The 27,398-nt window shown below is 38.7% G+C and overlaps 1 protein-coding gene across 4 annotated transcripts in view; it reads right to left on the reverse strand.

Annotated features, from left to right (window-relative positions):
* Positions 1–3,321: 3,321 nt before the first annotated feature.
* The window catches only part of mahj (LisH and WD40 domain-containing protein mahjong), a 205,111-nt gene continuing 181,034 nt past the window's right edge, over positions 3,322–27,398 (reverse strand). For all 4 annotated transcript variants that reach the window (XM_067082944.1, XM_067082943.1, XM_067082941.1 and 1 more), the window contains 5 exons: positions 14,754–14,900; positions 14,173–14,440; positions 13,916–14,076; positions 13,685–13,775; positions 3,322–3,842 (listed from right to left, as the gene is read on the reverse strand). In XM_067082944.1, coding sequence (XP_066939045.1) covers positions 3,604–3,842; positions 13,685–13,775; positions 13,916–14,076; positions 14,173–14,440; positions 14,754–14,900 — 906 coding nt within the window. In that variant the 3' untranslated portion in view covers positions 3,322–3,603. The remainder of the gene's footprint in view (positions 3,843–13,684; positions 13,776–13,915; positions 14,077–14,172; positions 14,441–14,753; positions 14,901–27,398) is intronic.

Genomic DNA, 27,398 nt, shown 5'->3' on the forward strand with positions numbered 1-27,398 from the left:
TGAGCCTTTTATACATTATTACAATCTACAAATGGTCAAGGCATTATGACGTCTACTTCTCGGTAACCCAACGGTACTGCTGAAAAGTCTCCTTTAATACATCTTAACCATAACCATCAATACTTCATTTGTTGTTTCATGGCCCATTTTAAGAAGTCACGAACTACTTTTTACAACTATCAGCTACCTCAATTTCTTCAACATACCTGTAGTAAACTATGACACTGTACCAGTCTCTGATTGGCTGCCTGATTTCAATCTTTGGTAAATAGCTTCTGTGTACATTGTGGCAAAGTTGACTATCATTGCAATGTAGCATGTCCCCTTTTTTGGCACTAGAGGACTTAGTCCAGTTATATCTTTATTGCCTCATTACATGGCTTTTAACTGTAGTCATCTGAAATATGATATCTATAAAACCATCATTACATTCCTACTGTTGTAAGGCCTTCTTCCTCGACAAGTTAGTCACATCAAAAGGGAAGCTTTACTCCAGTAGACACTATAAAATCTGAGCATGTTGATTTTTAAATTCCTTTGCTATTCAAATGATTAGTCATCAGTCTTAGGGATCAACTTTCTATATACACATTGCTGTATGACTAATATGTAGTCACTCCCTGTCCTCTGATTGACTGGTTTAACACACCAGTGTACCTGTATTCCTCGTTGGATGGCGAAATATTCTGAAATTTGTAGGAAAAAGAATACCAATGCCTTTGAGTCATGATTAAATGCTTCCCACATTTTCCATATTTCTCATTTGGATGTTTTTTTCTATTTAAGTGAATCTTATCTTACAAATTTTGTTTTTAAGGTTTTGCTCCTTATACTCATTTTGTTATTCATTACACTACTTTGAACAATGCTAAATTAAACACATTAACTTTCCATAAATTCCCTCAATTTTTCAAAGAAACTATTCACACCAAGCATCCCTTTTGTCTTGGCTATTACAGTTGGCGAAGGCAGCCCACTCCCACATAATCCTTCCATACGACACTTTCATTGAGGAATTTGTAGGTTCAGCATTTCTTTCCTACAGTGTTGTCAAGATCAATCCTCTCCAGTTTCTGGAAGCGTCTACCTGCAATTGCTTACACTAACTTTTGAGAACATTTCTATTTTCAACTTTACCATGATTTTCTCTGAATCCTCTAAAAGTTTGTTGTAGTTGATGATTTCATCTAAGGTTTTTAAGTACTCCACAGACAGTAGTATTCTTCACAAAGAAAACTGCTACCAAGACTCCATCAAGCATTATTGCTTATGGAGTGCACTCAGTTTATTGTCTTAACATTCTTCTTCTGGTTCTTCTTCACCTAAGCACAGTACTCTCCCTAACCCTCTGTCTCCCAAGGTCCTCTGCATCATATTCACAGAGATCTTTCAGCTTTTCTTTCAGTATTCAATTGAGAATTAAAGTGTTGTCCATTCATTCAAGATGGCCTCCTGGATTCTTTTCCTCCCTACAGTATATGGGTATAAATGGTGCTAGATTTTGTCCTATTTAGGACTCCACTTGTGCAACTCTGTAACACTAGTATATCTCAAGGGTTTCTCTCAAGTGATGGCAACGAAAGTCATCGAGTTTCTCCAGCTAGATGCATAGGTTGGCAATCCCTGTGGATCATACAGCAAGCAGGATATTATGTAAGCATTGATCTTTGTTTTAGTTATAAGCATTCTGAAAAGGAGCCAAAAAATTCCTTCTACCTTACCAATTTAGGTAAACATTTCTTTATCCAAACTAAACTTTGAGGAGAGAATAGATTAAAGATGGGAAAAAATATCAACATGAAACTTTTTGATGAACTTGCCATCCATTTCTGATCCATTAAATACCATACAGGCAGTCCCTGGTTATCGGCGGGGGTTCTGTTCCCGACAACGTGATGATAACCGAAAATCAGCGTTAATAGCGCCGATCCATGGTTATCGCCACTGCCGACAAGTGGGGATCAGTGCCGATAACCTGGTATCAGTGCTGACAACCGGAGACCAGCGCATATCGATGTCGAAATTCTAGTTATCATCGTCACTAGACAAGCGCCGTAAAACTGGATCGCCAGTAACCGAGGCCATTGATAACCAGGGACTGCCTGTATAAGAATAGATTTTGTAGAACTGATAGTGATGCCAGAGACTTTGGGTGCCTCTGGTAATTTGTTAAGCAGTGTTTGTAGAGATAAAACATACGCAACAACTGCAGGGTCATCAACAAAAGTCAGATGTATCACCGTAAAATCAAGATTCTGTCTTGATCGAAAACATTCTAAAATGCAAATACTCTTGGTCTTTATTTTGTTCAAATGCATAATATATCAAGTAAGAAAACCAAAGGTATATATATTTTTGCTAGCACAGTTATAAAATAAAGTTCAATTGTTATCCATTTAACTGGTTAATGGAATACAGTAGGCTCAAGCTGAGCCAGGTGTACAGTAAGTGCTGAGCTTACGTCACTGCTTTTGAAATTTCTCTAATTGGTTGCCAGTTTCTCAGGAGCAAGTGGTTTCAGTCACTGATAAGGTACTACTTTACTCATGATACTTTTAAACTGAAGTCTTGGATAAACCCTTTTCTAGAATACAGGCAGTCCCTGGTTATCGGCAATCCGGTTTTACGACGCTTGTCTAGCGATGACGATAACCAGATTTTCGACACCGATTCCCGGTTATCGGCGCCGATCTCCGGTTATTGGTGCTGATCCTAGGTTATCAGTGCCAATAACTGGATACCGGCGCCGATAACTGAGGATCGGCACTATTATCTCCAATTTTCGGTTATCGTCACACTGTTGGGAACGGAACCCCGCCGATAACTGGGGACTGCCTGTAATATGTAGCTTAGCCTACCCCATTTTCTTCTTGTTAGTAGCCTAAAAGGTTCATTCCCTGATGAAAACGAAAAATTATGACCAGAATAGCTGTTTTCTTCAACAAAACACAAAAATAAGTTTCACCTTAAATAAAATATTAACAGAAATGTCCGCCATGAAGGTTGTTTACACTGTCCCAACATTATTCACAAACATTACATTTTTTGGTGTTACCACGAGCTGACATGTTGACCTGACTGCTGCTCAGCGAAAGTGATACTACCTTCAGGAAGCTGATGCTCTTACCTTGTCCCTACTGATGTTAGTGAGGTTGCTTTGAGAGAGAGAGAGAGAGAGAGAGAGAGAGAGAGAGAGAGAGAGAGAGAGAGAGAGAGAGAGAGAGAGAGAGAGAGAGAGAGAGAGAGAGAGAGAGAGAGAGAGAGAGAGAGAGAGAGAGAGAGAGAGAGAGAGAGAGAGAGATTCAAATAAAAAAAAACATGTACACAGAAACATTTATTTTCATAAAAACTCAATTCCGCTGAAACATATCACATGACCCACTAATATAAACAGCGTAATAAAAAATAGCTTGACCCTGCCACAGCAAAATTCTAAAATATTTATTCCAGCAGATTACTCTCGAGATAAAACTCTCGAGAAATTAAAGAAAATTTACATTCCGTATAAATAACTGCAACCAGATGTAAGTCTTGAAGTCCTTTAAAAACTTCTCTTTGGCTGTTTGATAAATTTCCTTGGAAAACTATTAATTTATTTCGTGATCATTCTGATGGAGCATAGCTAGAGTCTTCAGCATCATCGTCCTCATCTTCCTCCTCCTCATCATTTTCTTGAAGCCAAGCATTTAATGAGGCACTTTGGGGATCAGAAGAATTTCCATCATCACTATTCAATTCAAATAAAACTGATGATTCACTTTCAAAACCATCATTTGACGACATGCTGTAATTGGAGGAACTGCTTGATCGTGCATCTCCATCATTATCATTTTGGCTGCCATCTGCAATGAAACAGGCATAAAAATAAATCTGTATACTCATTATGTTGCAACTAATATGCACCTTCATGTTGGAATACCATTCACTTTCAATGAGAGAGAGAGAGAGAAACTGGTATTCTATACTCACATTACAGCTAGACTAATTTTCTACTATTTTCTTGTAGCTTGTACAAATATATATTTGGAGTTACTATTCTGAGTTCGTGTCAAGTAGTAATTAATAAGTACATTGTTTCTTGAATATTTCTTGGATACTTCTTACCTTGGTTATCAGCTAAATGAGGAGTCTCTACTAAATAGTAATCCAGTATTTACTCCAGTTACCCTTTTCTCATTGTTACCATCACTAAAGGAAAGTTATTCATATTTTCTAGGCAATTATCCAGGCAGTCAAACTACCAAATTCACAAGTTGCATAAACTTCATTAATTTCTCTTGAATACTTTCAGCACTTTTATTTCCTTGGGCCATATTAACTAAATATCAAACTTACAACCATTAACATACTCGTACAGTATCTACAAAAATGCAGTTCCTCTAGAGGTATTCTGCTGATTATATTATACTTTCTTTAGTACCTGAGGTAGAGAACAATCTAACCATGGCTTTATGAACAAGTTATTATTATTAACAAGCTGCAACTCAAGTTGGAAAACCAGAATGCTACCACCCTAGGCCTCCAACAGGAAAAGTAGACCAGCATAGAATAGAAAAAATACAGGAGGATAACTACACATCAGAAATAACAAAATCTGTAAAATACATTTTTGAAGCCACGAGGATAACAACAGAAGGGATTCTACCGACTCGAACGATAGTTGGATGCTTAAAATGTATAAACAAAAAGGAGACATGTTAAACTGTGGGAACTACAGAGGAATAAAGCTTTTGGAGCATGTATTCAAGATACTAGAAGGAATAGTAGAAGGGAGGTTGAGAGAGCTGACAGATATACATGAGCAGCAGTTTGGGTTTATGAAAGTAAAGAGCTTAGTGGATACTAATTTTATACTAAGACAAGTCCAAGAGAAATATCTAGAAGGAAACAAGACAGTTTACATGTGTTTTGTGGATCTTGAAAAGGCATATGACAGGGTACCAAGAAGAGTAGTTTATTGGTGACTGAGAAAGAGAGGAACACCAGAGAAGTTGGTAAGGTTAGTGAAGATGATGTACGAGGGGGCAAGAACCAGTCTGCAGGCAAAATATGGGGAGACTGAGGCATTCCCTGTGGAGGTTGGCCTCCATCAGGGATCAGCTCTGAGTCCATTCTTGTTCCTCGTCATTATAGACACTTTGACATCAGAATTAAGGAACAACGAAGAACTGTGGGAACTGAAGTTTGCTGATGATTTAGTCATTATAGCAAACACAGAATAAGAACTGCAAGAAAGGTTTTTAGCATGGAAAGGAGCCATAGAAAAGACAGGATTGAAAGTGGACTCTGGAAAGACAGAGCTAATGATTAGTAGTAAAGAAGGCCATGAAGAAGTAAACATTCAAGTGGAAGATGGTACAGTGCTAAAACAGAATGACGAGTTTAACTACTTGGGATCAACAATAGCAGAGGATGGAGGTACTGCAAAAGCAATGAGACAGAGAGTGAAAGAAGCATGGCAATAATGGAGGGAGGTAACGAGTTGTTTTAGACAAGAAAATGCCATTAAGGCTCAAAATGAAAATTTATAAGACAGTTATCAGATCTGTACTGTAATATGGGGCAGAAACTTGGGCACTTAAGAGGAAAGAGGAAGGACTGTTGGAAAGAACCAAGATGAGGATGGTGAGAGGGATTGCCGGAATATCACTACTGGAAAGGAGAGAGTGTCCAGATATAAGAAGAACGTGTGGTGTGTATCGTAAAGGAGAAGGCTAGCGAAGCTCGTTTGAGATACTATGGCCATGTAATAAGAAGAGAGGAGGAAGAGGAGCCAATCAAGAGAGCTAAGAACACGCAAGTGATGGGGAGGAGAGTGTGGGGCGTCAGCGGACCAGATGGATGGATGTAGTGAGGAGGGATATGGGTGAGGTGGGACTGGGGGAAGCAGATGCAAGGAATAGAAATAGATGGAAAAAGTTGACTCGAGTGGCCGACCATGTATACAGTGGGATTAATAAGGTCGAAAGAAGAAGGAGGAGGATTCTACCAACAAGATAAAACTCCCATTTGTAGAAGGTATTAAGAACCTTAATGGCAACATATAGAACCTGAAAACCCTTCTGCTTTTTTATATCTAAGAACTACATGGAGTGCTCTTAATAATGTCTGTCAAAATATGCGAGAAATTAAATCCAGCATTTACAAAGTACCACGTGGAGATTGTGAAAAAGTTTGTGGAATAGGCTGGACACTCACTATTGCAGAGATTAGCAGAAAACCAAAACAAAAAAGCTGTTAGATGCAGCCTGGAAAATTTGGGGATTTTCATCCACTTTCTTCAGATTTTGGGCTAGTATTATATGAATTGGAGGATTTTATACAGTATGCCCTCTTAAAACCAACACCCTTGGGACCAGACTATAGCCAGACCACAGAAAATCACAGATTTTGGAAATTACTCATAAAAAAAATCCTGTATGTAAACAGTCTTGCTGGCTCATTTCACATATAAAGGCAGTCCCCGGTTATCAGCAATCTGGTTGTACGGCACTTGTCTAGCGACGAAAATCGGCAATTCGGTGCCAATACATGCCTAACAGAGGTGCCAATCTCTGGTTATCAACGCCGATAAGCGCCGATAATCGGCGATTTTCGCTTATCGTCAGCTGTTGGAACGGAACCAATGCCGATAACCTGGGACTGCCTGTATAGTGATGTGTGGGACTGCCTGTATAGTGATGTGTTATCGCCTGTATAGTGATGTGTTATCAAAAGTAGAACAAAGCTCATGAATAATCACTGTCATTCATTAAGTTTAGTTCCTTAGTAAAATTCTGGCCAGCTCCATAAGCATGTCTCCAAAAACGCCTACACCTTCACTATATCGGGGCTTAGACCTCTTTATACGCTGTCAAATTCTGATTTCCTCGCACCCTTCATTGTTATTTGGCAATTTACACTTTTATGGTTCTTGTTTTCAGCAAAAACCTAAAATCTGCTGCTTTTGTTTCTTTAAACCTACATGGAGAGAGACAGACTATTGACCCAATTAGGTTGTTACACTGACAGATATCCAATTGCACAAGTCAAATAATACAGTTGTATTAAGAATCATAATTTAAATAAAACTGTTGTTTTATGTACTGTACGCAATTAAACTTCATGCATTACTGTCTTATTATTATCGTATTATAATTTATGAACATAGCAAACATGTGCCACTTGCATTCTGCTAATGTTTACATTCTAAAAATCATCAGCCGATTGTGTTTTACCGACATCATCACAGAGATTAGTTGCTAAAGTTAACGCACTCCGGAGATTCGTTTTATGCGTAAATTATCAAAGCAGAGTTTAAAAATGCAACTTACTTTATTTTTACATGAAGTAAAGGTGTGATTTTGCCAGTACTGGATGTTGCTTTTGCCTCTTCCAAAACATTTTGTTGACCTGCACATTATTCATTTCTTATGCCACTGCTACTATCGTAAATTTAGTGGCATACTTTAATACTTTCCCCTCCACTGAGTGAAGGATGAATTAGATTTATTTTGTTTTTATTTATGGAAGTCACCATTGAAAATTAGCAAATTTTTAACAAAGTTGACAACTGTAACGTAACCCTTAACAAACGTGTGTTAGTTACAATAACTGACATCGGTTAACAGCTGTTTCTTGATTCGATTGTTTACGTCAGTATTTGCTCTTGTTTAAGTCAGTGTCTTGCATGCAGTAGTAAGTGGCTGTTAATCATAAGAAATAGTGACGAATTCTTAGGCAAGTCACAATGCTGGTAAGCCTGATTTAATGTATGAAGATTTGCATTTAACCTAATGAACTTTGGCTTCTGGGCCCATTTGTTAGTTAAAAGCTAACTTGGATATACAGTAATATGCATTATCAATGGTATCTACCAAAACCGTGACAGGCGTAGATACCCTAGCCTAGTGTAATCTACTGTAAATACTCCTCGCACTATACTACACAATGTATATGATCATTTTAATGATCGCATGGTACACGAGTATATAAGCAAATAATGGTATCCTGTATATTTTTGAGTTTCACAGAATGTTTTCTTTGGAAATGAATTGTGGTTGTATATTTACGGAGCAGGCTTCAACTCCGAAATACAAAAAAATCCAAATACTGAAATGTGTCCTGGAATATGGTAGTTCCCAGACCACAGAATTCTGGATTTTGGAGATTGGACCGTACTGTATTTACTTTTTAAAAGTGCTTGTAAATACAGGAAGACGACTCTGGAATCAGTCTTCATAAACCGAACAAAGCCTGAAATTGTCAGAAGGGCACTGGAAGAGAGACATCATGTACAAATCCCTCCTGAATTCATATTAAAAGGAGTAATCCATCCAAATTGACCACCAGATAACCATCAATAACTAAATCACAGGTTCACCACGTAATCCATGGTCCAGAGATCAGTAACTTAACCCTTCTCCTATTAAGGAGAGCACACAAGAAATCTCCAGGAAAACAAATAAGGATGGAATACCTTCATAAATCTATGCTGAAGTACTGTGGCTTATTCAAAGTCCCTTGCTTCTGTTATGGGCATTTTTAAAGATATTAGAATGAGCCTTTTTAAAGAAACCAAATTAACGAAAAGATCAGGTGGGAGGATAAAAATTCTAATACTTATACTAATGCTCATACTTCAGATTTTTTTTATGATTCAACTTCATTCCCCTTAATCTGTACCATGCGCTGATTTCAGCTTAATCTCTGTTAACTGCAAATATGAAATCAGATGACTCAATGTAAACAGTTTCATTCTCTGAATAATCAGCCAGCATGCTTTCGAAGTCAAACTAATCATCCTGTGTTCACTATAATGCCAATGAACAACTACTCCGCAAATTATTAGCCAAAAATTCAATATCAATATGAACCTCATTACCAAATTCTAGCTAGCCTGTGCAACACTGCATACTGAAAGGAGGACATTAAAAACATCAAGGTCCAAGTAGCAGTACTGCCGTCAGTGCACCTTATGTGGTGCCTGTAGGCATTACTTACCCTCATTCCAACTTCCTTTCTTCAATCTTGCTGTCCATCCCCTCTAAATTTTACTTCTTAATACAAATGTGGGGTTCTCTCAAATTCTACAATTAAATCCTTTTACTTCATCTCATTTACTTCCTGGATCTCTTTTACCTTGCTGTCAAGCCACTACAATTCCCTCTTTTCATTGTCTGAAGCTCTGAGCAACAAAAAGTGTCCCAATGCTTGGCTTAACAGCCTACATTTCCTAAAATCACACATAACACCCAGATCCTTGCAAAAGCCAAACCACTGCATCAGGATCACCATTATCTTCAGCACAGGCATTTACCAGCTAATACAAACTGGGACAATCATGTACATAACTTTACTGAATTAAAATTACTAAAAATGTTATACACTTAAATACAACCTTTTAAATAATCTCTTATATCTAACCTGCCATTTTTAAAAAAAATTTTGTTTGCAAATTTGAGCACACAAGCTCATTGTCCCAGTCAGAGTTGTCCATGAGAGGAGTGTTGTATTATTATTAACAGTCAGAAAATAAACCCTATTCATATGGAACAAGCTCACTGGGGCCGCTGACCTGATATTCAAGTTTCCAAAGAATATGGTGTTCATTTGAAAGAAGTAATTTAATAGAAGACATAAGGAATAAAAAAAGAAGAGATCAGTTATTAGTTGAGAAAAATTAAATTAACAAATATAAATAAATAGGTAAAACTGTAAGTAAATCATCAAACACAAGAATTGCTTCAGGGCAGTGCTGCATTGCATCTTCGAACTTTTGAGGTTCCAGCTGCGCAACACCCCTAGGGAGACTGTTCCACAGTCCAACAGTGTGAGGAGTAAAGGACCTCTGGAACTGAGAAGTTCAACAGCAAGGCACATTTACTGCATACTGGTGCTGCTGTTCAGCAAACCTAGTTGCTCACAGCAGGAAACAAGCATCAGGGATCAATTGAGAATGTGAAAGAACTCTGTTAAAATACAACTTATGAACAGTTCACAAACAAGAGACCATCCGTCCATGGTCCAAGACACAACTGCTAACGCTAGGAAACAAATACATACAACACAACCCAGCCTATCTACAAGATAAATCTTTGGCAGAGGCAGACATCCACACCAGAGAACAGTATTCTTGTAAAGGAAGGGCAAATGACCTAAAACAGGTTACACTGATTTTATCACTTATAGATATATGAGGCCTCATGTACTATTATTAAAGATTTTCTACAAGAGTATACCTAAGCTTCTTTTGTTTTCTCTGTAAATTACAGTAAAATTATTATTAAGACTGTTCCTCCTGTCCAAGCTTTTTTATGCTGTAATGTAGCTATATACTGTATTGTAATAGTAATCAATGAAACCAGCCAGTGGGGGAACAAGCCAGTCCAACTTGCTACCGGTCTCAAGCCCAGATAAATGGGGAGAATTGCTGCCTGGTCTAGCCAACCAAGTATGAAAACAGTGGCAAAAAATAAATAATGAATCTTGAGTCGATGATGGAATGCTATAGGGCCGGGGCATACCCAGCGAGCAGCGTGCTGCAGTATCCCCTGACAGCAGTGAGATATATGCAAAGGGTACCGCAAAAGCCACGACTGCAGCTAAAGAAGTTAGTGAGGAGAAAGGATTGGAAAAAGAAAGGAATGATGAGAATTGGAAATTGGAATGTTGGTAGCCTCACAGGAAAGGGAAGAGAGTTGGTTGATGTCATGCAGAGAAGAAAAATGTTGATTCTGTGTATACAAGAGACTAAATGGAAAGGGAAAAGTGCAAGAAAGTTTGGAGAGGGATATATTACTATGCAGGGGAAGATACAAGGAGAAATGGGGTAGGAATTATTCTCCATCCAGATTTGCAGGAGGATGTCACAGAGGTCCAGCGTATCTAACAGGCTCATGGGCTTCAAGTTTGTGAACGATAAGAGAGTATGGCATATCATCTCACCATATGCCCCTCAACAAGGGCGTATTGAAGAGGAGGAGGAATTCAGAGGAAAAATAGAAGAATATATCGAAAGAGTTCCAAGAGGTGAGCTATTAGTGTTATCTGGAGACATGAATACCCATGTAGGTGAGAGTTCTGATGGTTTTGAAGGAATACATGGAGGAAGAGGTTTTGGGAGAAATCTGGAAGAAGAAACCAGGAAGGTGAGATTGTTAGAATTAGCAGAAGCTATGAATCTGGTAATCTTGAATACTCAGTTTGAAAAAAGAAGTCATCTGGTAACATACAAAAGTGGACATTATCAGACACAAATTGGCTATGTTTTGGTTAGGAAGGAAGACAAGAAATTCATTGTGGATTGTAAGGTTATTCCAAATGAATTGATTGTAGCACAGCACAAACTGGTAGTGGCAAATTTTAGGCTGAAAGCAATAAGGAAAAGAAAAGCCCCTGCCAGGAATAAGAGGATTAAAACTTGGAAGCTGAACAGGGAGAAGGCAAGAGAGTTCAGAAGTAAAGTGGAAAGAGCCAGAGAAGAGAGATATGTGGGTGGAATGTCAGAATTGCCTGAAGAGATATAAGATGATATGAAAGAGACTGTGGTGCCAACAGCAGCATAGGTGTGTGGAAGGACAAGTGGTAAGCAGCAACAGGAAAGAAAAACATGGTGGTGGAATCAAGAGGTTCAAACAGCTGTGAAGGAAAGGAGTATAGCCAGAAGAGGGTGGGAAGAAGATAACAACTACCAAACAAGAGACGACTATAGACGGACAAAGAGGGAAACACAGAGTGGTAATGATTGCAAAGGGAGAAGTCAGGGGGGAATGGTATGAGAAGATGGCGGCACCGGAGGGAAGATAATCTACAGAATTGCAGAAGCGAGAAGAAAAGACAGACAGGATGTAGCAGAGGTGGGAATTATCAAAGATGAAAATGGAAGTATCTTAATTGAGGAAGAGGAAGTCAGGAGAAGATGGAAAGACTATTTTTCACAACTATTAAACAATGAGAATGAGTGTGAAGAACTGGAAAATGTTCCCCCAGTAGAAGGACCAATAGCAAACATAAGAGTGAGTGAAGTCGAGAATGCTATAAAGAAAGGAAAAGTAAATAAAGCTGCATGAAAGTCAGGGGTAACAACAGAAATGATTGAAGCACTGGGAAATCTAGGCAAAGGGTGGGTGGACACACTACTGTATTTGAAAAGATCTGGGATGTAGAGGAAATGCCAAGGGACTGGAGCAATGGTTGGATGAATAAAATGTATAAACAAAAAGGAGACGTGTTAAACTGTGGGAACTACAGAAGAATAAAGCTTTTGGAACATGTATTCAAGATACTGGAAAGAATAGTCGAAGGAAGGTTGAGAGAGCTGATAGATATACATGAGCAGCAGTTTGGGTTTATGAAAGGAAAGAGCACAGTGGATGCTATTTTTATAGTAAGACAAGTCCAAGAGAAGTATCTAGAAGGAAACAAGACAGTTTACTTGTGTTTTGTGGATCTTGAAAAGGCGTATGAGCGGGTACCAAGAAGAGCAGCCTATTGGTGTTTCAGAGAGGAGTACCAGAGAAGTTGGTAAGGTTAGTGAAAATGATGTATGAGGGCGCAAAAACTACAGTACAAACAAAATATGGGGAGACTGAGACATTCCCTGTGGAGGTGGGCCTCCATCAGGGATCAGCTCTGAGTCCATTCTTGTTCCTCGTCGTTACAGACACTCTGACATCAGAATCAAGGAACAACGATGAACGGTGGGATCTGCTGTTAGCTCATGATTTAGTCATTATAGCAGACACAGAAGAACTGCAAGAAAGGTTTTTAGCATGGAAAGACAGAGCTAATAATTAGTAGTAGAGAAGGCCATGAAGAAGTAAACATTCAAGTGGAAGATGGTACAGTGCTAAAGCAGAACAATGAGTTTAACTATTTGGGATCAATAATAACAGAAGAGGGAGGTACTGAGAAAGCAGTGAGACAGAAAGTGAAAGAAGCATGGCGAAAATGGAGAGAAGTAACTGGAGTTGTTTTAGACAAGAAAATGCCATTAAGGCCCAAAATGAAAATTTATAAGGCAGTTATCAGGCCCGTAATATAATATGGGGCAGAAACCTGGGCACTTAAGAGGAAAGAGGGGGGGACTGTTGGAAAGAACCGACATGAGGATGGTGAAATGGATTGCTGGAATATCGCTACTGGAAAGGAGGGAGAGTCAAGATATAAGAAGAATGTGCGGTATAAGTAATGTAAAGGAGAAGGCTAGGGAGGGAAGCTCACCTGAGATACTATGGCCATGTAATAAGAAGAGAGGAGGTGGAACCAATCAAGAGAGCTAAGAACACGCAAGTGATGGGGAGGAGGAGTGTGGGGCGTAAGCAGATCAGATGGATGGATGTGGTGAGAAGGGATATGAGTGAGGTGGGACTGGGGAAAGAAGATGCTAGGAACAGAAATAGATTGAAAAAGTTGACTCAAGCAGCCGACCCTGCTGTACAATGGGACTAATAAGGTCGAAAGAAGAAGAAGAACAGTAATAAATGTTTAAATGTTAACGCACAAATTTTATTCTTAATATTCTCTTCTGCTATGGGGGATGTCTTATATGTCATCTAATACAGTATCATAATCAATACCCCTTGCAAGAAAAATTAAGTTCCCCACAAAGGTGAATATGTTTTTCTGTACAAAAAATGCAAAAAAGATAGGGCATCCAAACCATCTAACCACCAACACCATAAAACCACAAAAATTACTTTACCTCCATCTTGAGAATTCTGTTCTTGGTCATCATCACTATCATCGGAATCCTCTTCATCACTACCCATGTCATCTTCATCCTCATCATCACCCTGTTAAAACAGTGAATAATGAACACTAGGAACTGAGCTAAATTCATTTGAGATTTCAACCCCGAGCATTTTTACTTTTCTTCAACAATAAAAAGTAATAAGAGAGAGAGAGAGAGAATGGGGGAGGGAAGTGGGCTTACCAACTCATCATCTTCCTGCCTTGTCATCCCAATTTCATATAATCTCACAACTGCATCCTCAGTCAAGTCTTGATTAGTACTTTCAGTTTCAACTACAGCAACCTGAGTGTCAGTCTGGTTGATTGCTAATGAACTTACCACACGACGCACATCAACAGTGGCTGAAAATACACAAAATGTATAGTTATACCACCAGCAATGATAAAAATACTGTATTTCCCATTTTGTGCAGAGGACTAGGAAAAAAAAATTCTTACCAATACTGGAATAATCTGCTGCATCTACGGTCTTGAAAGAGGTCTCAAAGGCATTTTCTTGACTTTCATCAATCAGATCCCCAACTGTTATTCCAAATATTACGTCATTTGTGTGATTGAAAACTATGTCACACAGATTCAACACTGGCACAGTTTTCAGAAGATGAAAAGTTCTCAGGTCCCAAATTTCTGAAGAACTAATAATCTCTAAACCATTACGGTGAAAAACTCCATTTAAAATTGGGTTAATTTTATCAAACTTGTGAATCTGTTGGAAATAAAGAAATGAATATATTACAAGGGTAGCCTTGCAAACACAATTATGGAAAACTGCCAAAGATTACTTGTAACATATATTTACTAAAAGCCACAACACAAAAAGCATCCTGACACAAAATTGAAAAATCTTTGTAATTTCTATCAAGCACAAAACCAATTCACGACTAAGATTCAACTTTGTATTTATTAAGAAATTTAAAGATTAAAATATGTATATCAGGCAAGGAGAGTAACAAAGTGAAATCCCTATAAGACAAATACTCTCTACAAACCAGTACATGACATAAAACCAAGGTAAATACCTGTTTTCCTGACCGTACATCAAAGAGAACACCATCAGTAAGAATGAGTTCATCTGTAGGATCTAAAACTGCTCTGTTTATGCGATAATGATTGGACAACTTTGGCGTAAATTCACTCACAACCTGACTGGTGTATAGATCATACAGCTGTCGGAATGAAAATATAGATAAAATAAATTATAAAACATTATAAAAAAGTGAAAAATTTCACAATATATATATTACACCTACGAATTTGATGAATACCCTATGATCTCTATAGCTTATGTGAGGTTCATAAAATTACCTGCTAAAATCTGGTAAAATGTAAAAACTTACTGTCTAATTGACTATAATGAACATTATTTGCATGTAAAGTAAAAGCAGTTTCTCTTTATTTTCAACATAGAAGTCCCATGTAGATGAACCCCTATGAAAAGCTAGTGCCACGCCAACTTCACTCACTAACGGTATTCTTGCACCAGTGGGCGACATATCATCCAGTAGACCTCTCAGCCAGGTAGTGTATATCCCAGGCAAGAGGAATGTAGTGGCCAACAAGCTAATTTGTCAGGGTCAGGTCTTAGGGACAGAGTGGTCTTTGCATCAGATAGTGGACAGGCTCTTCCAACTATGGGGAAGGCCCATGATATACCAATTCACCACAAGGTTCAACAGGAAGCTAGAGGTCTATTGTTCAGTGGTTCCAGACTCCTTCGCTGTGGTGGAGGACGGCTTCAACATCCTTGGGACAACCTGGAAGTTATGCCTTTCCCCCTTTTTGCCTGATCTGTCAAGTCTTGAACAGGGTAATGATATCCAAAAATCTCTGGATGACCCAAGTAGCTCCCATGTGACCCATGCAGAGTGGTTCCCAGATCTGCTAACCCTTGTGTCAGCAGTCCCAAGATAAATTCCCCCATGGCACAACCTTCTCTGCCAGCCTCACATTGAAAGATTTCACCAATCAGTAGGATCCCTACCTCTTCTTGGTTGGAGACTAACCAGTATCTTCTGTGAGCGAGAGGCTTTTCTCGCAGAGCAGCGACAGAGATATCTGGCTATCTCAGAAGATCTTCTTCAGCCATGTACCAGGGAAAATTGGCCATCTACTGTGACTGGTGTTTCTCTACAGTTGGAACTTCTGTTCAGCAGGTAGCTGAACTCTTATCTGTCTCCGCAGGGAGAAATGCCTTTCTGTGTCTGCCATCAAAAGCTACTGAGCTGCTTCGGGTTTGGTCCTACATTTGAAAGATGTAAACCTGTCCTCTTCCTGGGAAATCTTAATGCTGCTCAAAAGTTTTGAGAAGTCTTGTTCTCCTAAAGCACTTAAACCAGCTAATTGGAACCTGACTCTGGTACTAAGCAGTCTCACTCATGCTCCAAATGAACTTTTGCGACGATCAACATACAGGAACTTGACCCTAAAGATGGTCTTCTTACTGGCTTTAGCTTCATCGAAGAGAGTAGGTGAACTTCATGTCTCTCTTTTAATGTTAAACACACGAAGGGTTGGGGATCGGCAGCCTTCAAATTTGTCCCGGAATTCATAGCTAAGGCTCAAAATCCCTCAGTTCATGATGATTTGAGTCCTTCTCAATACCTTCCCTGGTAGATTTTGTTGATAACGACTGGATGAATTGCTTTTATGCTCTGTCAGAGCACTGAGAGGTTACCTTAAAAGGACTCATCACCTCAGACCTGGGTATCAAAGACTCTTTGTTAGCACAGGCCAAAACAAGAAAGAAGTGTCCAAGAATACCATCTTTTGGCTCTGTGAGGTCATCAGACATACTTACAGTTCTTCAGCCTCTAATGCTGACACAGTGCTTGCAAGAGCACATGATGTCAGGAGTTTGGGTCCCTTCTTGGCATTCAAAAAGAACTTGTCTGTTCATAAGATTTTGAAGGCGGGTACTTGGCTTTGTCAAACCACCTTCACATCCTTCTATCTGTGGAACGTTGCCCATAGGTCCTTGGACATTTTTTCCTTGGGTCCGGTGGTGTCTGCTCGACAAGTTGTGCAGCTCATCCAGTGCCCCTGCAGGACAGTTTGTCTCTAACCTAAGATGATGGTATGAAAGTGAAAATGAATGAGATGAATGGTCACTTTTTCTTTTCTCTTTCTCTTTTTCTCCTCTACAAGTGGACAGTAAGCAGAGTAATCCATCATGTATTGGAACTAGTTAGATCCAGGTGAGTGACTGGTCATTCTGTTTGAGTATATGTTATTCATACACAAATTTAATACTCTCAAAAGCTAATCCTTCCTTTCCCTCTAACAAGGGGAGAGAGGAACGATAACAAACATAATTGGTGGCTAACTTAGGTTTGTTGTCTGAACAGATATACAGTAGTTACTAAACTACTAAGCCCTTTGCCTTTCTGCACTTGAAACATGAGAGTATTTATAGGGCCTTCTTCTTTGCCTAGTCAGAGCAGTTTTTGATATCTGGAAAATTCATGGAGTTCAGGAAGTTACTGCCATACTTTTCTGTCCAAGGGTGGGTATAAAATTTTTTCAAAGGACCCATAATAATGACTGATGGTAAAACAGCATAAGCGACGAAGTATATCCGTGACATCTGAGCTCTTGCAATTATATCTATAAGTTGAAATGGTTTTTGTGGCGTGTCATATGAGTTGCTAAGTAAATTGTAGGCTTTCTTCTCAGGGATTTGACTCACATATGACTAGAATATTTATTTATTACTGTGGTGGCTGCAGGATATATGGTCACTCATGTAGAAAGGTGCCTAATAGTGAATTCTTCCTTATCACTGCAATCCCCTTCTTGTATCCCCATGTGACATTCTGTATGATATAGATTAAAGAGTCAGTATCATCTGGGTCTTCACCTAATGGAAAAGTGCTTTCTTCTGTTATATTAGCAGGTGTGAACAGTCAGAACCAGAAGGTGAATATGAGAACTCATGTTGCACAGGTACAGATCAAATGGAGTTGTCAAGTATGAAAAGTCTGCCTTGGACCATAATTCCCTATGTGTGTGTGTCTAAAAGACACATTCATATTTTTAAGATCAGTCCCAAAATCTTTGAAGTGTATCTTACAGGTTTCAGTTAACACTGGATATGGGAGCTTCATATTTGATTCCCTTCCCACCTATAAAAATATCTAGATTAATTTTAAATAGTGAGTTGGATATGAAACAAACTCATTACTAATTCATATTTATAATGCAAGTTCTTATCTCCCTGCCACACTAATTTTTCAAAGCTCATTCATCAGACAACATGAGTGAGATGGTTACCTATCAGTGCTAACAATGTCATACTAGGTGCCAATGGCAGCAGAAGTTGCGTACGTAGTAAAGATTAACATTTACCTAAACAATTTTCTGGCTAATGCATTATACGAGACTCAGAACGTAAAATAAGGAGGAGGCAGGTGATGGAGGGCATAGAACCACATCGCCCCCAGGAACTGACCTGGTTCCCTGGCAATGGACTCTTCCAACTGTCTCAGGGCTACAGACGGGCTACAAACGGCAAGGGCACCAACACCTTACCTCTTATAGGGGAACGTGAAACGATCCCTAAACAATTTACACAAACCTTATGATGACCAAAATAAGGTTTACGTCCTGTTCTAAATTCTCAACAAGCTTTTCCTGAAACAAAAGGGGAGCGGAAGGCAGAGCTAAAGAGGAAGTCTCAGTACTGACTAAAGTATTAGCAAAGGAAAAGCCTAGACTGAGTATGGATAACTACAGATGAAGGACCTGGAGAATGGGGAGAAATGACAGGTTGATAACATGACCTACTTAACTGCTTCCACAAACTATCTGCTTCCCATCTCTTCCTACACTATACTAACGAACTTAAGGAGAAAGTCCTTCGAAAATCCCTACTTCCTCAAATCTATCCTTAAGATCACACTTTACAAGCAGTCCCCAGTTATTGGCAGGTGTTCCATTCCCGACAGCATGACGATAACTGAAAATCAGCGATAATAGTGCCGATCCCTGGTTATCTGCGCCGATAACTGGGGGATCGTCACATATCGGTGCCGAAAATCCAGCTACTGTTGTCATTAGACAAGCGCCATAAAACTGGAGCGGTGATAAATGAGGCTGCTGATAACCGGGGACTGCCTGTATACCTCTGTAGCCAGCACAAACAATGTGCATCCTCCTAAAAAATCAACATCCTGCTAATACAGTAATCATTCTTATAGAACCTGATGTTCCTAACCTTGATTCCAGTGGAGGCACCCGAGGAAAAATAAATGTACAGTACTGTGAGAGCAGCAAACAGCCATGAAATACCAACAAGCGCCTATACACAATGGCAGCAAGAGGAATTCTGACAAAAGCTAAAACATTCGAAACACACCTGGTGGAGAACAGGTGTACTAGAAAGTCATCCGGGCAGCCATTCTATCTTTTGTTTGAATGCCAACTCGCGTATCGGCGTGGAGATATACAGTAAGCTATCTTTAACAGTATGTAAGATTCATCCCAAATAAAATATCTGCAGGGTTACGATGTAGTGTAATAAACTGCAGTTCACCTTAACACAAATTGTCAGTTTGTTTTATTAATAATATTACTAATATAGTTATACAATACAATTTATACAATAGAAAATTTTCTAGCAGAGTTACAAACAATATAAAACAGTGGTTAATTTTATGGCTGTAGATTGAATTCTTGAAGACTTCAAAGGTTTTAGGCAAAGGCTACCTTCTTCCTCCTGAACAAGCGAGACAATGAAACTGTTTTGTATTATACCCACTCCACTTAAAAATGCTTCTCATTTTACACCACTTTACTTTAATCACAGAGGTAAAAAATCTTCAATCCAACTACAAGTTATGCTGTACACTTATAATGCATATCTATTAGCAATGAACACCATGCTGAAGCAAGAGTAAAGCCAGTGTGGTCATATACAGTACTGAGAATTTGTTCTTTTTCTCTGTGCATTATTAGGTATTGCATTAAAGTGTTACAGGCTTACATAAAAGGTACAAAACACATAATTTAGCATTCAGAGGTTCTATTCATAATTAATTTTGTTGTCCCCTACTATTTTAGTGTACAAATGATTTGTACCATTTTATTTTCATTTCCATACACCTTACACAAAATAAAATAAGTTTCCAGTATTTAAATAGTAAATTTCCACTAAGGTTTGAAATGTAGTAATATTGAGCTCAAGTCAAAATCAGAAGACATAAGTTTAATTTCCAATCACCTTTTGCACACACACACTATTTACTGATGCAGTATTTGTATCCATTTATAACTTGTTTCTTATCTATCAGTGTTCATACTGAAGAATTTAATTTGCAGTATGCTATTTATTATTACCTAACCATACTTTAATTACAAGGCTTAAAGTCTGTAAATACAATCCTTGTGCAAAGAGCCAACAATGCACGCAAATGAACCAATATGCTTCATCACCTTTGGGGTGCTTCATCTTATGGTAGGTTTTGGTAGGTTATGGTAAAGTATATTTAGCTTGAGGATAGGGATTATATTATAGACATGAGAGAGTTGAAAAGACCTTTATCATAAATTGCATAGGATGCTGTTCCCCAGAAAGCAGTTCCTCATTTTCAATAATTGTTTTTTTTACCTTTTTTTTCAACTTCTAAAACAGGGCTGTATCTTAATAAACAGATGCACCTTTTAGACCATCAAATAAGCCATCTGTTGTGCCGAGTAGCGGTGGAATGAAAATTAACTACAACAGGGACATCAGCACATAATACCTAATTAAACTTATAATTTACTAAACATTAATGAAAACATGAAAAGCTAATGAAAATACATTAGTTAATTATACATAATGACTGGCTGTAGAGGGTTAAAATGTACAAATCTCTAAATATAAAAATATCACAGTAACCCCTCAATTATCCCATCGCCACTACCCGGAACTCAACATTATCTGACACACCCAGACCAGGGACCAGGGACCAGGGACCAAGGTCCCAAAGATAAATTATATGAATTTGAAAAAATTATAAATATACTGCTCTCTGATGGTTAGCAATGCTGCGTGGCCTCAGGAAAATGTTGGTAGCACTGCTTACCCTGATAAACAAAACTGAGAAAGGGTTTTAGGGGTTGGGAGGCTGAGAGACAAAGTAAATAGATTTGTGGAGATGCCTGACCTGGATTAAGTGAAGCTGCCATTGACCATCATTTTGATATTTCTGACTAATGTATTTGTGAGTCAGTCGCAATCAGAACTGTTGTGAGAGGTGTGAAAACCAACTATTATTTATATTTAGGCAAATGACTGATACTTGAGCATGTTGTAAGGATTAAGAAAAAAAATCATTGTAAAACCAGCAGCTCAGCTCAAGTGAATCTGTAGCAAAATCTCTGCAGTTTTGTCTCAATCGTACAATTCATGAATTTCAAGGAAGCAAAGCAACTATTACATTTCTTATGGTGTTTAATAATTTGACATGAACTAGCTAAATCTTTGTTCTCGTAATAAATGTCCAATTAAGAGGAAAACTGCTTTGCTAATGAGATTTTTTGTGTTAAGAAGCATGCAGTGATGCTGTCAAACATGAACCTAATTACACAGCACAGTACTTAAGTTGAAAAGTAAGGGCGATCTAACTCACCCTCAGATGATACTGAAATGTTAATCGTAACTATCTGTTGGCACACAACATATATATGTATACATGCATATATTCTTATTTATAAATTATGAGAACGTTGTTTTTAAGCAAGTCAACTAAGTGTCTGTGATTTATTTTACTGGCCAAACACCTACACCCCGTAGTACTTAACTTTCAGGCCTTGATGTATGATACAAATGTTGTGGTTTAGTCTCAGTTTTTAATAAGAAGTTATGTGGAATTGGTGGTTGTTTCACTGTGTTTAAGCCTATGTTTTACATTTCCATGTGTCTTTATTGTACTTTAAACTGAAAATAAATAATGTGCACGATTCAGAAAGAGTTTCTGTCTTCTTGAAAGAAAACAAACTAAAAGGAAAGAAATAAAATATTAATATATGATGAATTAACTTATTTCTGGAAGCGCCAATGGCTTCCAGAGGTCTTTTTGACCATCTTTCTGGGAGTGGTCGCTGACTAACTTGGCTTCACGGATAACTGAAGGGTTTGCATGTCAGGGCCTCCATGCTGGGAGAACTTTCCAGGGAGGAGGAAGTCAGATGGCTGGGTGCCATGGGAGAGGAGCAGTAAGACTTTATAAAGGAACTCACCCAGAGAAGGGGTTGTTTTGGAAGGTTGGATGGAACTGGGGAGCAGTTTCCCTGGCTGGGAGGGGGCAGATATGCAGTGTTGGATGGGTGAAGAGGGCTGGGTAGATGTCTGACTTGCTAAAGCTTGTTTTGTTTCCTGTTTTAGAGCACTTACATTGAAGCCTGTAACACACACAATCCTTCTCTTTTTATTTATATTTTATTCCATTATCATTTATATTTTTACTGTATTCTCATTTTTTATTTTTACAGCTCAAATAATAAACACAACCATGTGTGTACGGTACGTACATAAGCACACTTTCACTTGCTGACATTGGTGAACTTGCTAGAGCTTGTTTTGTTTCATGTTTTTACATGTAAGATTTTTCCACATTTTATTACAGGATATGTACACTACTGTACTGTAACTTGTAATAAAACATATCTAGCACGACTAAAAATTGGAGAGAGAGAGAGAGAGAGAGAGAGAGAGAGAGAGAGAGAGAGAGAGAGAGAGAGAGAGAGAGAGAGAGAGAGAGAGAGAGAGAGAGAGAGAGAGAGAGAGAGAGAGAGAGAGAGAGAGAGAGAGAGAGAGAGAGAGAGAGAGAGAGAGAGAGAGAGAGAGAGAGAGAGAGAGAGAGAGAGAGAGCATATGCACACACTTATTTGCTGGCATTGGTGAACTTGTTAAAGCTTGTTTTGGTTCATGTTTTTATTATTGTTTTTTCCACATTCCATTAAAGGATATGTACAATACTGTAGTTACAAAGAAAAAAATCAAAGAGATACAAGGCATAGAGTATAGAGAGAGAGAGAGAGAGAGAGAGAGAGAGAGAGAGAGAGAGAGAGAGAGAGAGAGAGAGAGAGAGAGAGAGAGAGAGAGAGAGAGAGAGAGAGAGCGCATATGCACACACTTATTTGCTGGCATTGGTGAACTTGTTAAAGCTTGTTTTGGTTCATGTTTTTATTATTGTTTTTTCCACATTCCATTAAAGGATATGTACAATACTGTAGTTACAAAGAAAAAAATCAAAGAGATACAAGGCATAGAGTAGAGAGAGAGAGAGAGAGAGAGAGAGAGAGAGAGAGAGAACAACATCTGTAGTCACTGAGAAATGCCATATTACTTTAAGATGTTAACACAGCGTGTTTTGCACAAAAACAATTTTCATGATAAGGCAAAATGAGTAAAACAAATAAAATATAATGTATATACTTGTGTACCATTTGATCTCTATTATCATGCAACCCCCCAAATTTTCTCCCCTTAACAGGATTTCATTGTATACATATCTCGTGTATCATGTGAGTTGCATTTTCAATAGCCCAGATGACATTAGGTTAACCTCTTTTGCTTGTTAATCCCATCTTCCTCTTAAATTAATGAAAGTAAAAAATTAAAATAATCTTAACTTACTAAACGTATTTCATGTTCATAAGCATCTCTAATAATTAACAATCACTTACCATAGAACTGACATAACATCAAGTATGAGGTACATGAATCGAAAAACAGCTGTTCTGCGGTTTTGAGGGATTTTTATTAACATTATATATATATATATATATTATATAGAAAAAAATATATATATATATATATATATATATATATATATATATATATATATATATATATATATATATATATATATATATATATATATATATATATATATTATATAGAAAATTATATATATATATATATATATATATATATATATATATATATATATATATATATATATATTATATAAAATTATATATATATATATATATATATATATATATATATATATATATTTTTTACAAATATTACTGCTGTTAGCCCTCGTAACTTTTGATTGTAAAAATATCAGCCTGACTGAGACCGGGAAAAGACGTTGTCTATATAGGAGCATCTTCAGTTCAAACCTTAACGTCCGTTGGAGAACGGGATAGGGAAGTTAGGCCTTCCACCCTATAGGAAAATTTCCATATTCAACTTTAAAAATAGGTGGTCCTAAGGTCCTTCTTTCCTTTTTACCTGTCTCTCGTGGCGAATGTTTTAACAAAGCGTAGACTCCTAAGGCATGACTGATAGGCCTGTTTTGACCCAGGCCGGTCAGGGAACTTCAGAGAGAACCAAGCTTTCGGAGAGATAACACGTCCAGTTGGACCTCTTCCCCCTTTCTTTGTCTATTATTCTATTAGTGAAGTGAAGAAACAATTGCAAGAACTCTACGTCGGTCGTTGATGCGCACAACGTTCGTCCTAAGGTAAAGTCGCTTTTTGTTCAAAACTTCGCCCATTCTTTTATCCTTTGTTTTCTGTATTTCAAATTTCCTTTGTTCCCCCTTCAGCCACCACTTACGGTATATGTGTTCACGAAGTCTAGATTAAGCCTAATTATTATATTGTTAGCTTCAACCCGTTATTCCAGTAAAATACCTAGGATTTAGGTAAGCAAACTCAGGTTAAATCTCGATGCTTTTGTATGCCTCAAGCGTCGAATGTTTGGAAGAACCGTTGCGTTTAAAATCAAATTCATCTCAAATATTCTTTGTTAAGGTTAATAACCCTTAACTGGCGACCTTTGGCTAATTAACGTCTGTCTTTGAGGTTAACTTTTGGCTTCAAGTGGCAGGTTACGTGTAATCTTGGTTTGCAGGGCCGTAAAAATTACGTAAATTGAATAATACATGATCAACCAAGACCCTCACACGTAACATTGGCGACCTTGCGTAGAATCTAAAGTACATTTTAGAGAAAGAATCTGGAGAAAAGGAAATTAAATTACATTAATTCCAAAAAAAAAAAAAAAAAAAAAAAAAATAAAAGTCAGATATCGAACTCCATTTCATTCTTCCAAACAAGGAACGAGGCATAATAATAAGCAGTAAAGACAATAGTTATAATAACGAGTGTAGTGAGAATTAGCTGTAGGTAAAAAGTGTGCGACTCGAGAGCAGAGCGTCATAATTTATAACGTCTAAGACAAGGACATTATCGTGTTCGGATCGTGAGTCAAGTCGTTCAAGTAACGAATTCAAAGGCCGAATCGCGGAGCCCAGTTCATATACACAAAGTAATGTAGAAATCGCGTCGGCAATTCCGATCGTTATTGTTTGCATATAGCGGGAATCATTCAAAACCGTGTCAGTGAAGTAGCAAACGAACTGAAATAGTAATTTTACAATAAAGGTACCGTTCAACAACGTAAATTTACGCAGGCAAGCCAGCATCTCTCTTTTCATTCTTTTGTTTAATCTCCGGGTGAGGAATACGATAACAAAAGACACAAAGTTGTTTGGTAATTTAGTTTTCCATCCGTAACGTAAAACGCTATGCATGATTGGTATATTTAAAGTAAAATCTGGATACCTGCATTTGTTTCGTGCGTTATTTTGAATTTGGTGCTAAAAGGAAATACCCGCCATCTTGGATTCCTCCGCCGCGTTCGCGCGATTGTTTTGAAATTGTTCGAACTGTTTGTGAGAGAACGGCCATTTTGGTTTCCTTCGCGCCGCGAGGTTGTTTTGAAATTTAGGCCTAACGGGACTTTTCCGCCATCTTAAGACCTTGTTATTGTGACCAGAATCTGCCCGAGCCACCTCCTAATATCTTAGCTAGGAAAAAACCAAAAGATAATTTAGGCAGGGAAAGATAGGCCTTAGTTAGGAGTACCATAACAAGTTCCTACGAATACCTACTATAAAAATCATATAAAGAAAATTTAAAATTTTTACGATAAACTTTTGTGACGTCGGCTCCGGAAAATTAAGATAATAAAGTAATCCCTAAGGAAGCCAAGACGACGCATCTATATCATTTTGTTAAGATCCATGCCATTGTGCATGTATAAAATCTTTGTTTACATGTTCTCAAGCAGCAAGAAATTCGCTGATTGAAAATCAATCTCTCTCTCTCTCTCTCTCTCGTCATTCAAGTAAGCATTCCTAACCTAAGTGTACGTGACCCTCTTCAAAGAAAGAACGGCCGACACTAGGCTAATTAATTCGAATACAATAAGCCAAATAAAAGAAACACCTCTGTCCCACAATAGATGAGGACAAGTTAAGAGTAATTACGATACAGTGATAAACTGTCGGTCACGAGTGAGGCCTGCTATCCAGACCGAAGCCAACAGTAGTTTTCACCCTCTGAAAAAAAGAAGGGGCTAGCACTGGGGCCGGTACTGGGACCAGCCACTCACGAGGATCTTTAAGAAAAAAAAACCCAAATTCACTTTATTCCACAGTGCCAATAATTTGCAGCACTGTCATCACTGGAATAGCTTACTTCTCTATCTCTCTCTCTCTCTCTCTCTCTCTCTCTCTCTCTCTCTCTCTCTCTCTTTTACCTTCCCTTTCTCTCTCATTCGATTGTTGCACTCTGCAGGGGGTGTAGAGTGCCTTTCCTCCCATATAGCCTAGTTGGACTCCAGTAGAGGGTCCCTAGGAACACATTGGCACCATAGTTGCCACTGAAGAAAACAAAAGGGAACACAGAAGAGAAGGTTCTTCTGGAACCTAACCTGCACCAGTGCCTAGGGATACTGAGTGCCACCAGTGTGACCTGTACACGGCACACCCAAACTACAGTGCCACCTTTTGAAAGGGTGCCACGTCATTGAAGAGACACTTCCTCGCTGCCCAAATCGCCCGTCGACCCGGTTAGACGCCCTTCCCCACCAGAACCATGGTAGCAGAGCATTATAAAACCTTCCTGGGGCTGGGGACGGCGGCAGGTCTCACGGCTCGGAACTTACTACCTGGGTTAAGGAGCAAGTGGACGACTTGGCCAAGCGGGAGAAGGAAGAAAGACTCGAGCAGAGGAAGTATGAAGCCGAGCAGAGGAAGTATGAAGAAGAACGAAGGGTGTATGAAGCCGAGCAAAGGCAATATGAAGAGGAAAGAGAAGAAAGAAGGAGACAGCATGAGTTAGCCTGCAAGGAAACTGAGTTAGCCCTAAAGGAGAAGGAGCTCGAGCTTGAGAGAGCGAAAATGGAGAATGCCGAAGCTTTGGCTAGCCATCAAGCCTCCAGTCCTACACCTGCTGCATCAAACGCCCAATTTCGAGCATCAATTCCCTAGTCCCCAAGTGGACTGAGGACGAGCCAGAAGCATGGCTGGAGGAGATCGAGGCTCTTTTCGATAACTACAGCACCACGGAGACGGAGAGAGCCTTAATACTGGCCAAGCATATGGAGGGAAAAGCCAAGGCAGCGCTTCGCTCACTGGAGAAGAGCCAGAGAGGTAACATGGCAGAAGTTCGTAGAGAGTCATTACAAAGGCCTACTGAGATAACCCCAGAAAAATGGAGACAACGGTTCCGAGGTCTTGCCAAGGAAGTCGGCTGGTCTTGGACGGAATGGGCATGTCACAAAACCCAGTCCGATGCACGCGCTGGTTCGACTCCTTGGCCTGCACGACGTTTGAGGACCTTTTCAATCGGACCATGCTAGAAGACCTTTTCCAATGTGT

This window comes from Macrobrachium rosenbergii, chromosome 40, assembly GCF_040412425.1.
Source record: "Macrobrachium rosenbergii isolate ZJJX-2024 chromosome 40, ASM4041242v1, whole genome shotgun sequence".
Taxonomy (NCBI): domain Eukaryota; kingdom Metazoa; phylum Arthropoda; class Malacostraca; order Decapoda; family Palaemonidae; genus Macrobrachium; species Macrobrachium rosenbergii.